The following is a 12,413-nucleotide window of genomic DNA, read 5'->3' as shown; positions in this document are numbered from 1 at the left end:
TGTCTTTTTAACAACATTTTAACAACAAATTGCTGGCGTTATATCCTAGAAGGCACTTGGACCAGCACCAGTGGGAGCACGCCCGCAGCGAAAAAGAAAATGCCTGGAGCACTAGGGATTGGACAGTTTTTCAGTGCTTGTACTATCGACGGAAATGTTCAAATAAATATGCTAAAGAAATAAACAAACAACAAGTAATTTATTCCTTTATCATATTGACTAGCTAATGTCCTCTCTTTGCTAGTTAGTTACTTGTGGCTGTGTTTCTGTGTTGAGTAGCAACGAGGGACTATATTCTCAGGTGGAGAAATGTAAACAGCTTAATTTCCGTGTTACATTTTCAAAATTAAAATTTATATTTATATTCTATACAGCAATCGCATATTTGGGGACCATTTTATAAAAGCAATAAGGCACTCGAGGTTTGTACTATATCGTGGATATAGTTACAGTTAAAAGGGTTGCTGGCCCCCTGCATCACATTGGGCCTAACAGCACCTTTTAACTGTGACTATATCCACAATATAGCACGGCCTCTCGTGCCTTATTGCTTAAATAATTAGATTCTGAAAAGTCTGAGTTTCTTTTACTGCGATAACGAGCGCAAGTATTCATGGAAAATGGTAATCACTTAACTCATTTAACTTTGAACATTTTGTGGTATCTAGAAAGACCAACAAATTCAATATAGTGTCGATAATATTTATTGTCAGTAATAATATCAGTAGCAGTTTGAAATTATTCATTGTTATTAATAAATGACTTAGCTTCAAACGTGTTGTCATATTTAGTAATATCAAAAATGTCAATATAGTGTCCATAATATTTGCTATTTTAGTTTTTCAAAGAAATGTTTATTTGTTGAAAGAAAACTCATGGTGATAGCTCAAGTTGAACACCTGACCTTAGCCTTAGAAGGCAGTCACTTAAACCATCACGCCACAGACACAGTTATGAACTAAAGAGTGAAACAGAAGTACACATGTCAATGGAAAGTCTTATACTACTGTTTGTGCAACAGTACAAGAATATAATTATATCGTTATTAATTACTTTAGATATGCGATTCCATATTATATTTCATATTAATCAAATTATAAAAGTATGCTTTTATTTACTCCGATAACGAGCGTATTCACAGAAAAGGTTAGAATGATCACTTTTCACAAAGTATATAAACGTACAGTAATATGGTCAGAAGGAGCACGTAAAAACATTTCCGAAATAACCACATGTAAGACATCATGTTTGATGCTTAAAATGTTTAGGGAGAAATGGAATACTGGTGTGTATTTTTTTCTTTAAACTACCAAGACCAACCATAAACAGTACAGTTTACATACAGTAATATGTTTATGTTCCTAAATTAATATTTTTTATGTATGTGAAAGGCATGGTGAATCTGAGATTGTCAAGAGTTACTTTGTATGATTGAAAACAAATGTGTGATTGGATCAACGAAATGCTGTGCTGTTACTTTTTGTTAATGAAACAATAAAGTATTTTCATTTACAAAGACGATTACAAAGAATGTGGACCAGGGAAATACTTTGAGTTTACAGCTTGTCCAAGGTCGGTCATTATTAATACTATTAGTAATATCTTCGGTAAAGACTTTGATGCATAAAATATTTCTGCATAATTAAAATATTTATGATAAATGTGGTAGGTTGTGTACTTTTGTCCAACTGAGCAATCTTGCTTTCGTAAAAGATACCAACTTTTTAATGTATAATGATAAACATGCTGTAATACACAGTTTAAAGTTAAAAGTCTAAAGAGTATACAACTTAAATTCTTAATTGAATAAAGATTGTCCCTCAGCAGTAATTGGGATTTGAAACTGGGTGTTTTCTGATGACAGCTTAAATGCTTTACATAAGAGGTTAAGCTTTATTGGCTCCACCTTGCAGTTTCACAAGGTGATTCCGGATACTATTAACATAATCTAATTTGCAAACTGTATGATACTGTATGATGCAGTATGACGCATTTAGATGTGACACGCTCACTAGGTTGTACCGCAGCATACCCCACTCGTTTTGAATGGCTCCATCTGTATAGAGCAGTCTTGCAATATATTGTGCAATTTACTGTACAGTGCATGACTGTAAGTCACTACTGGACTCTGTTTTATTTTTTATTTGCCTTTAAATAAATATATTTTAATATTTTTTTCTTTATTTTTAATAATTGTGTATATAGTATTTAATAAAAAAATAAAACAATCTGTTAGTGTTACTGTATAGTATGTCTAGTGCAGAAAAGTACTAATTGATGCTTTTAAGACATTGAAATTTTATTATTAAAATAAGATTAACTTCATGTTGGACACAAGGCACATGAAGAATTCATTGTGCCATCTGTTTTAAAGAGTAGTGCAGGACTGCATTAGATTATTTGAAAAAAATAAAAAGGTGAACTGTAGCAACACCCTGGGCATTCTGAGCTGTAGCTCTTTAAAGATCTGATTCCTTTTTTATATTAATAGTTTATATTTTTTGTAACACTCAGCACTACCACTCTACATTGTTCGATCGATTGAGGATGTAATTCATAACAGTCTCAATCACATGGTCCATTACCTACTGGTCTTTATTCCCTTTTTGTCTTAACCTTAACAGAGTTCCTCCTTATATCCCCACCTGTCCCAATAGTCCATTACATCCTCAGAGAGTGAGTGAACTGGTGGTACAGTAGATAAACCTTTCCTATGTCTAACCCTGAGTCAACGGAAAAGCACTTATCTTTATCTCTGATCCTTTTCTGTGCCATCTATCAGACTAGCTTGGTCTCACAAGGAGACTACTCTTACCTATATGGGTTATTTTTATAGACTAATCTTACAGCTTTTCCTGTGTTCTCTATTGATTTCTAGACGAATCCAAAGGGAATCAGCTGCAACAGACTCATCATAGAACCTTGAACTTATTTTCTTGTCTAGAGCATCGCCAAGCCCGACATGAGCATCTTACATTGACACAGACATTAAGAGATACAGTCAGCTTTGAGAGATGGCCTTTATTACATGCTCAGCAAAAGTCAAAGCTTACACATAATAAAGCTTATTAGCAAATCTGCAAAATAATATTTGAAATGAAATTCTTGCATCATGGCAATCTCTATATTTCTCCTTTTCACCAAATCTTAAACAGAAAACATTTTCTTAGGTAAATTATGTTCAAATGTGTTCCAAACCAAAGCTAGTTAAATTTTGTAATGCATATAAAAATCAATTTTCTACGTACAATACCCTTAATAAATGAAGATTGCATAACAATTAAACATGTGAAAGAGACAGAATTGAAGAGTGCTCTTACTTGTTAGCAGATGTGGAGAGTTCTTTATCTGGTAACAAATTCAAGGAAGAGTACAATTTTCTAACACTTTCTGACATTCCCTGACAGGCTTCATGTATGTACTGTATCATGTTTGTATTCCTCTCTATTAACCATGGATCTCCTTTAGAAGTACTGTGTGGAAACAAAGATGTTGTATTTTGCTTGGATTGAAAATGAAAAGAGCTGTAATACTGTAGATAAGGCAGCAGGTTCTTTAAAACCCAATCTGTGTGCATTGTCAGCCAATTCATCTTCTTTTTTACAGTTCACTGCCAATTTAGTATTGTACTGAATCATATGGTACATATTTCTAGTTTTCTAAAGAATAGGCAGTATTATGATATGATGTAACAATCATATTATGAAGACACAGGAATGTACAGTATTATGATCCAACAACATTTAATCTGTATCTGTCAATACAACTCCACAAATGCTGTTTTAAAAAATATGCAAATAAGAAGCCTAAATCATAAGCAATGAACAATCTAATTGCATCCATGTCTATAAAACTACTGATTTAACAAAAAAAACCCTCAGATTAAAAATGTTCTCTAAAATGCCAACTCTTTCATTGTGTAGGTTTTATTGGTTTCACTTCTTTCTTTCTGCACCCACAGCCTTCTTTATCTCAGTGATAATCTTATCTTTGTTGAGTCTGACATTCTTCTTAGCTAAATTCAGAAGATCATCAAGCTTGTTTTCATTGTATGACAGGTTGACTGTACTGTAGATGTTCTTCATTTGAACAATTTTTTCCTTGCCTGAAAGAAGACAAAATTATGATGGAATAATCATTCTTGTCTTGACAATTTAAAGTGCTTTAAATACGTCCAACCAAAAGCAAAACACATTAGAAACATCAAAATAAGATTAAACAGTACCAATTGTTAAAATAATTAGAAAATTAGTATAAAAAGGTATGTTTAAAGACCAGATGTAAAAGTTTCGATTGATCTGTAACCTCATATAAAGGCTGGGATCATTTTGTAGTCTCGGAGGGACAAAACACTAAGCATAATCTCTCAGGATAGGACCTCATTTTGAAATAGAGACCAGAGTCCAAAGACAAGTAACAGTAAACCCATGTAGTCAGGAGCCAAAGAAAGAGCTAAAAGGTGAGCAGCAGTATTTTCAATTTTATTATAAAATCCACACAAATCTATTGTGAGGAAGCTAAAGCAGGAGAGATATGCTTCTGCATTTTAATAACAGATAATTTGTTTAGGTGGGTAGCTGCGTCAGCATGCATAGGCTGCAAAGGAACAAGTAATTGGTTTATTCCATAATATGTAACAATCATATTATGAAGACACAGGAATGTACAGTATTATGATCCAACAACATTTAATCTGTATCTGTCAATACAACTCCACAAATGCTGTTTTAAAAAATATGCAAATAAGAAGCCTAAATCATAAGCAATGAACAATCTAATTGCATCCATGTCTATAAAACTACTGATTTAACAAAAAAAACCCTCAGATTAAAAATGTTCTCTAAAATGCCAACTCTTTCATTGTGTAGGTTTTATTGGTTTCACTTCTTTCTTTCTGCACCCACAGCCTTCTTTATCTCAGTGATAATCTTATCTTTGTTGAGTCTGACATTCTTCTTAGCTAAATTCAGAAGATCATCAAGCTTGTTTTCATTGTATGACAGGTTGACTGTACTGTAGATGTTCTTCATTTGAACAATTTTTTCCTTGCCTGAAAGAAGACAAAATTATGATGGAATAATCATTCTTGTCTTGACAATTTAAAGTGCTTTAAATACGTCCAACCAAAAGCAAAACACATTAGAAACATCAAAATAAGATTAAACAGTACCAATTGTTAAAATAATTAGAAAATTAGTATAAAAAGGTATGTTTAAAGACCAGATGTAAAAGTTTCGATTGATCTGTAACCTCATATAAAGGCTGGGATCATTTTGTAGTCTCGGAGGGACAAAACACTAAGCATAATCTCTCAGGATAGGACCTCATTTTGAAATAGAGACCAGAGTCCAAAGACAAGTAACAGTAAACCCATGTAGTCAGGAGCCAAAGAAAGAGCTAAAAGGTGAGCAGCAGTATTTTCAATTTTATTATAAAATCCACACAAATCTATTGTGAGGAAGCTAAAGCAGGAGAGATATGCTTCTGCATTTTAATAACAGATAATTTGTTTAGGTGGGTAGCTGCGTCAGCATGCATAGGCTGCAAAGGAACAAGTAATTGGTTTATTCCATGCTGAATAAAAGAAGAAAGTAAACACAATGTTTCGGCTGTGGAACCTTCTTCAGATGTCACCCACACCTGAAGAAGGCTCCACGGCCGAAACGTTGTGTTTTCTTTCTTCTTTCTTACAGCATGGAATAAACCTATTACTTGATCATTTGTTTAGTCATACTAGCAGCTTTGTATTACAATAATCAAAAAGACAAATTCAGGCACTGGCATCTCTGACTCAAACTGGAACAAAAACATGTTATAGAATAATGTTACAGAGTTATAAATATAAGATAATAACTTCACATCATTATGATCACAATAAATACATTGTCTTTTCAAGACAAAAACTGTTTAAGCTTTTGCTTGCCTGTGTCTGAATCAAAGATAGTCTCATCACAAATAGACCACTGTGTTGCTTTACATGCTGGTGTTTCCACAAATTATTTTAACAAGCTATACTGGATACCTTCAGAAGCCAATTCTTATACAGGTTAACTGATACTTCTGAATTACCCCTGAATACAACGCGTGTCTGCCCAGCATTGGACTAGCATTTGTCAAAGGTATAGTCACACCTTATGTCCTGTGCCTGCAAGGTTAGGCTCCAGCTCATTTTAAGCCACGATGGGTAAAGTTATTAAAAATTGATGGTTGGATAGATAATTTGTTTCCCATGATCACATCACTTCTGTTGGTCTCTTTGCACTGGATTACATAATTACCTATTAGATGTTTCTACTGACAACTGATGTACAGAATATCCAGGTGTCTGAGGTGAAAACCTGATGACAAGGTAAGTGGTTTGATTAGGGTCTGATTCACTTACTTTCACAGGAGTCCTTGTTGAACAGAGGGAAGTGCATGACTGTGGGGGTTTTATCAGCACTGTAAATGTAGCAGCTTAAGGGACACTCCTTCTCCTCCTTAGTCACTGGTGGAATGGGTGGGAAGGGAATGTTGTTCTTCTCACAGTATTTAGCTGCCTTAGTGACAGTCTGGGATGGGAGTAGAGAGAGGAGTGCAGCAGAGAGGTTTGCGAAGGGGATGGGGGTATGTCAAGAGTTAAGGAAAGAGAAGAGAGGAAAAGGCACAGAGAGAAGATAAACAGCTCTATCCAGCTAGGATAGCAAAAGATCTGTACTGTTTTAGTTTAGTAATGATTTCATCAAAGTATGCTCAGTCACACTGTATTAGGCCATAATTTCTCTTGTACTTCTGAACATGAAAAAAATAAAACCATTTAAGAAATACACAACTGCACAACACTGAAAGAGGTGAGAAGTGGTTGGTACAGTAACTTTTAATATATTGTGTTGCATACTGTATACGTTTATCTCATTCTTGGCTAAGGGAGATGATTTGATGCAAAGCATGTAAGCCTATATACTGTATAAGACTTCACTATACTGAACTGCTTAATATTGTGATTTCCAATACAGCGTCTTACCAAAAATGGGTCTTCATCAGAAAAATCAAATGACAGAATGAGCTTAACTCTCCTGTCATTCCTCAAAACCAGTGGGTAGCCACAATCATTGGCAATACCAGCATCTTCCAAGTAGATCTTCTCATTATTGACCAGATATTCAGGGAGAGTTTTTGCTGGACAGGAAATAAAAGGCAAAAATATTTGATGCCATTGCTTTGATACTTGTGTTCATTATAATCATGTAATTTATAACAGTTGTATTTTATCTTTTCTTAAGAAACAATATCATTTTCATATTTTCTATTACACTGCTTATACAATGTTGTTTCAGAATGATTCACATCAGTATAAAAAATTTATAAGCATGTCTTTTTGATCTCCACAGTTAACTGAACACTGTTGTACTATAACTATAACTATAAGAACATCAGAAAAGCCAATGTTGAGAACTGGTCAGTGCATGCTACTTTATTAACACATTATACTATATTTCTATATAATATTTGATCACCATTTCATGTATTTCACTGCTGTACATATTCTAACCTGTGTCAGGGTATTTATACAGGAAGTTGTACTTGGTTCCCCATGTCCAGCTTAAAATGAGAGCGAAGATTTTCTTTAAAAAATCAGGTGTTAGGTCCATTTTTTCAAGTAAACCTGAAGGGATAGAAAGAAACAAGCATAGAAAAGAATTTATATTGCCAAAAAAGTTCAAACTATTCCTATCCAATGTGCATGTTTGTTGCATTAAACCAAAAACCAACAAGGAGTTTAAATAACAGATTTGTGCTGTCCTGAGAAATTTCCCATGAAATTAAGCACTTACCCTTACTTGACCTTTTTACCTGACTACTCAAAGTAATTGAACAAACCTGAGATGGTCTCTACATACTTGACTGTAGAAAGTTTAATCTCTGATTTGTGGGCCATATAGTACCACTCAGTTTTACTAGTACAAGTCTACATAAGTACAGCATTAGAACCTGGTTTTTACCTGTACACGTGATTTAATCCTTAAGGAAATACAATAAGTTGAATTCAATGATAAAAGCTTGGTTCCCAGCTTTTCACATTGACATCAGTACTGTGAATATGAACATCCTTTGATTAAAGATGCTGATAAGTAAGATTTGTTATTGCAGTATTTCAAACTGTGTACATTTATTGCATTCTTTTTATGAAACACAGTATTCTAAATGTGATTTGTAGAAAGTATCTTATAGAACATAATTGCTATATATAAAAGGGTGGCATTGGTGGTTAACATTGCTACCTCTCAGTGGCCGGGGCCCTGAGTTCAATCCTGGACTTGGGGTGCTCTCTGCATGGAGCTTGTATGCTCTCCCTGTGCTTGTGAGGGTTTCTGCCAGGTGTTCAAGTTTCCACCCAAAGTCCAAAGACATACTGTAGTAGTAAGCCATCTGGCTTCTGGGAAAAACCGGTGCTTATGTGAGTATGTTTTTCCTGCAATGCAATATACCTTTCCAGGGTATATGCTGACTTGAGCCTGTTGCTTGCCAGGATAGGTTCTGGCTTCTCTGATACCTTGTATTGGATTAAGAGGTTAAAAATTCCTACAATTGCAAAACATAATTGCTACAATGTTGGTTTAATTGCTGCTTAGTTTCATTGCATGCCATGTGTTTCTGTTCTCAGGGAAAAATAATTCCATGATGACTTACAAAAATTCCATAATTTCTAAATGAAACTGAAATACTGAAATCTGAGAGTGACAAAGAGGAGATAAATGATCATACTGCATAGGAAATACATTACCCTTGGAGAGTCAAGTTAAAAAAAAGAAAACATTACTTACAGACTTCACTGAGACTGGTTCATACTGTAATGCTGTTGGATTTATATACTGTATACAGTATTTACCTGTTTTGCTTCACATAAATGTTTGACAGTGTACATAATAGCCAAGAGAAAAGAATCTCTAAATAACTATTGTTTTCTTTTCTGTATGAGTTTTTAAAATTTTATTATCCATTTTTTTTGTAATATTAGTACCTAGAAATCCCATTTTCATTTTACTGAATTAAAATTGATATATACGCATTATGAAAGTGAACATTTAAAATCCAAACTTGAATGCTCACACTGAGAACTTTCATGGGTGAAAAGTCAAATGTCAGCAAAAACTGCAAAGAAAAATAAAAAAATATTTATAGTAAAGCCATCATAATAATTTGCTTTACAAATACAAATTATTTCAGGCACACAGTATTATTTTGACAAGTTATACATTTAGATTAATGGCCTCTATGGTATGGTATGGTGTATGGTGCAATAGTAGTGGACAAAAAATAACACCACAGCATTTAGTCAATCCGATCATGTATTCTTTTCCAATCATATAAAGTAAGTCTTGAGAATCTCACCATGCCTTTAACATGCTCATAAACGATATTAATTTAGGAACATAAACATATTATGTAACTGTATATGGCTGGTATTAGTAGTTTAAAGAAAAAATACACACCAGTTTTCCACTTTTTTTCTAAACATTTGAAGCATCAAAATCTTACATGTGTTTTTTTTGGAAACGTTTTTACGTGCTCTTTCTGACTGTATTAAGTTTATATACTTTGTAAAAAGTTGTTTTAAACAAAAGGATAATTTTCAAGTTTGATTAACAGGGAATATAATATGGAATCTTCTTTGGATATATTCGGCTTCAAAGAAACAAATAAACGTTCCTTTGAAAAACTAAAATAGCAAATATTATGGACACTATATTGACATTTTTTATATTTCTAAATATCACAATATGTTTGAAGCTAAGTCATTTATTGATAACAACAAATAATTTCAAACTGCTACTACTGTTGTTATTACTGATAATAAATATTATCGACACTATATTGAATTTGTTGGTATTTCTAAATATCTCAAAACATTCAAAGTTAAGTGAGTTAAGTGATTACCATTTTCCATGAATACTTGCGCTCATTATCGCAGTAAACAAAAGCATACTTTTAGAATTGTATTAATAGGGAATATAATATGGAAACACATATCTAAAGAAATTAATAACGATTTTAATTTAAGGATCTAAATATATGTATTTACATAGCTGGTAGTACTACTGAATTCCACTTACTTTGTAAACATGTTTTATTTTAATTTGGCTCATTCATGCGTGATGAATTGTGAGAGAGTGATAGATGGAGATGAAGAAAGATGTGAAGACGGGGGTTTGAATTTAATCCTTTCTGTAGGGGGTTTAGACTTCCAAGTCACAAGCAGGGGTTTATGGCAGGAAAGGGGGTTAACTGATAAGGATTGCAGATGCCAGCTAGGAACCCCCCTGGGTGTAATGTTAAACTGACCATTTGCCCAGAACATCGTAAACTGGCCAAATACCATGAACCCCCCTCTTTACCATCAGACCGAGTGACGTCAGAAACGGAGAAGAAAACACTATATAACCCAAACGTTTGTAACAGTACGTGGAACAATACTTCGGTTTTGTTGTTTCTTGCGGGAAACAAGACTTCGGCTTTATTGTTCCTTGCATGCAATAAACTCATCTGTTTCACTTCATCTCGGGATCAAGAACCTTATTTCTTCTGTTACAACAAATTTGGCGTAGTCGGCGGATGCTCCAGAAGGCGCAGAACTTCCCATCGGCAGGAGAGACGGTCAGCGCGCACATAACTAAGAGGTAAGGACTCCTCTTTTATTTAAAAGTCCCGACTCTCTCTGACCGATTGGGAAATCTCTGCTCCCTGCGAGAATCGCCCGAGATGACGGAGTAAACGTGAGTTTCTGAATTCCTCTGGCCCGGGGAAGGCACCGGTGTATGTAATGGGTTGTTTGCTGTAAGCCCAGAATTTGGTCTGGCAGGGGTTCCGCGGTATTGTGTACAGGCGTTCGAAGCTGGTGTATGCCTTAATTGCGCGTGGAGTTTTGAACGGGTTTTGGACCCTTACCGTGAAGTCAGGACTGGTGTGGGTCTTAATTGCACCCGGAGTTCTGAAGGTCAGAACTGGTTTGGGTCTTAATTGCACCCGGAGTTCTGAGGCTCTGAATCGGTGTGGGCCTTAATTGCGCCCGGGGTTCTAGAGCAAGTGGTGCATTAAATGCACGTAGTTCAGGACTGGTGTGGGTCTTAGTTGCACCCGGAGTTCTGAAGGTCAGAACTGGTGTGGGTCTTAATTGCACCCGGAGTTCTGTGGCTCGGGATCGGTGTGGGCCTTAATTGCGCCCGGGGTTCTGGAGCTGAGTGGTGCATTAAATGCACGTATAATCCAGGATTGGTGTGGGCTTTAATTACGCCCGGGGTCCTGAGATTAGCTACGCCTTGATCGTGCACAGATTGGCGTGGCGTGGTTTTTTTTTGTTTTAAAGGAAACAGGAGTAGAAGAGATATATGTATGTATGTTTTTGGTGTTTTCCTTGTTTGTGAAATACATATACACACGCACGACACTGAAATACATATACACACGCACGACACTAACATAAACACATAGTAATAAAAGAGCAAAGCATTAAGTAGCAGGATTTAAAGGACGTTGAGACCCGAGAATCGCCCTGATTGAGCTCAGTGCGTAAGTCCACCCCGGGGCAAAAGCAGCGATGCTGGCGTTCTGGGGATGGTGAATTACTGATCAAGAAAGGGGGTTTTCGAGGTCTCGTTTCTTACCTGTGAACAGTGCGGTGTAAGTCCTCTCTAAAGTCTCGGAGAGGTATTTAGATCTGGAGGTAACAGACGCCCTTAGCTGAATGAGTGCAGTAATGCACAGGTTTTTCCAAGTGAAAACATCCCCCTACTGAATGAGCTGTTACCTCACACACGACAAAAGTAAATCCTAAAGAAACCAAACATGTGTGCTAATTGGGTGTTTGAGAAAGTGGTGGAAGTATCTGATTACATATCGGAAAAGTGTAAATTGACTGAAAGGGAAGAGAAATCTAGGAAGAAGCTGAGTCTGTCAGAAGGAGTTTGGGGCGAAGATGCCTGTAAAAAAGCATATATGAGTATTGATTGGCAAAAGCACAAGCATGTAGCTCCCACCCTGGTGCACGGCCGGCACCAGTGGTGGCAGATACATGACGAAAAAGAAATAAAGTGGGATGTGACTTAAAAGTGTGTTTACGGGGAAAATAAAACCCGGAAAAAAAAATATACTTTACTCACTACAAAAGAGTATAGGAAAAAAAAGCTAGAAGAGGCAGTACAGGAGAATGAGAAACTAAAGAAGGAATTAACTCCTGGTCACGCTGCACTGGTTAATGTGCTGCAGCCGGCGACTAAGTTATGTCCTGCTCTCCCACAGGGGAACAAACAGGCAGGAAACGAAAATAATTGGGATCAATTCCCTCAGTGGCCATATGGAGAAGGGGGGTCTGATTGGGATAACACTTGGTATGAGTGTGATAAAAACGGATCAGGGTCTCCCCGGTTAGAGGGAGG

General features: G+C 35.8%; 2 protein-coding genes across 49 annotated transcripts in view; one reads left to right on the top strand and one right to left on the bottom strand.

The window, feature by feature from the left end:
- The window catches only part of LOC148647083 (NACHT, LRR and PYD domains-containing protein 3-like), a 1,669,284-nt gene that overhangs the window by 1,049,093 nt on the left and 607,778 nt on the right, over positions 1 to 12,413 (top strand). The gene's annotated exons all lie outside the window — the stretch shown is intronic.
- Positions 4,672 to 12,413, bottom strand: part of LOC148647092 (cytosolic phospholipase A2 gamma-like) — a 29,430-nt gene continuing 21,688 nt past the window's right edge. Inside the window, exons 12-15 of the mRNA XM_088608843.1 lie at positions 7,532 to 7,645; positions 7,004 to 7,158; positions 6,383 to 6,551; positions 4,672 to 5,050 (exon numbers count right to left, since the gene is read on the bottom strand). Of these exons, the coding sequence (XP_088464969.1) occupies positions 4,881 to 5,050; positions 6,383 to 6,551; positions 7,004 to 7,158; positions 7,532 to 7,645 (608 nt within the window). The 3' untranslated portion in view covers positions 4,672 to 4,880. The remainder of the gene's footprint in view (positions 5,051 to 6,382; positions 6,552 to 7,003; positions 7,159 to 7,531; positions 7,646 to 12,413) is intronic.

This window comes from Lepisosteus platostomus, chromosome 16 (assembly GCF_059453375.1).
Source record: "Lepisosteus platostomus isolate fLepPlt1 chromosome 16, fLepPlt1.hap1, whole genome shotgun sequence".
NCBI lineage: Eukaryota > Metazoa > Chordata > Actinopteri > Semionotiformes > Lepisosteidae > Lepisosteus > Lepisosteus platostomus.
This window is presented reverse-complemented; position numbering and strand designations above follow the sequence as displayed.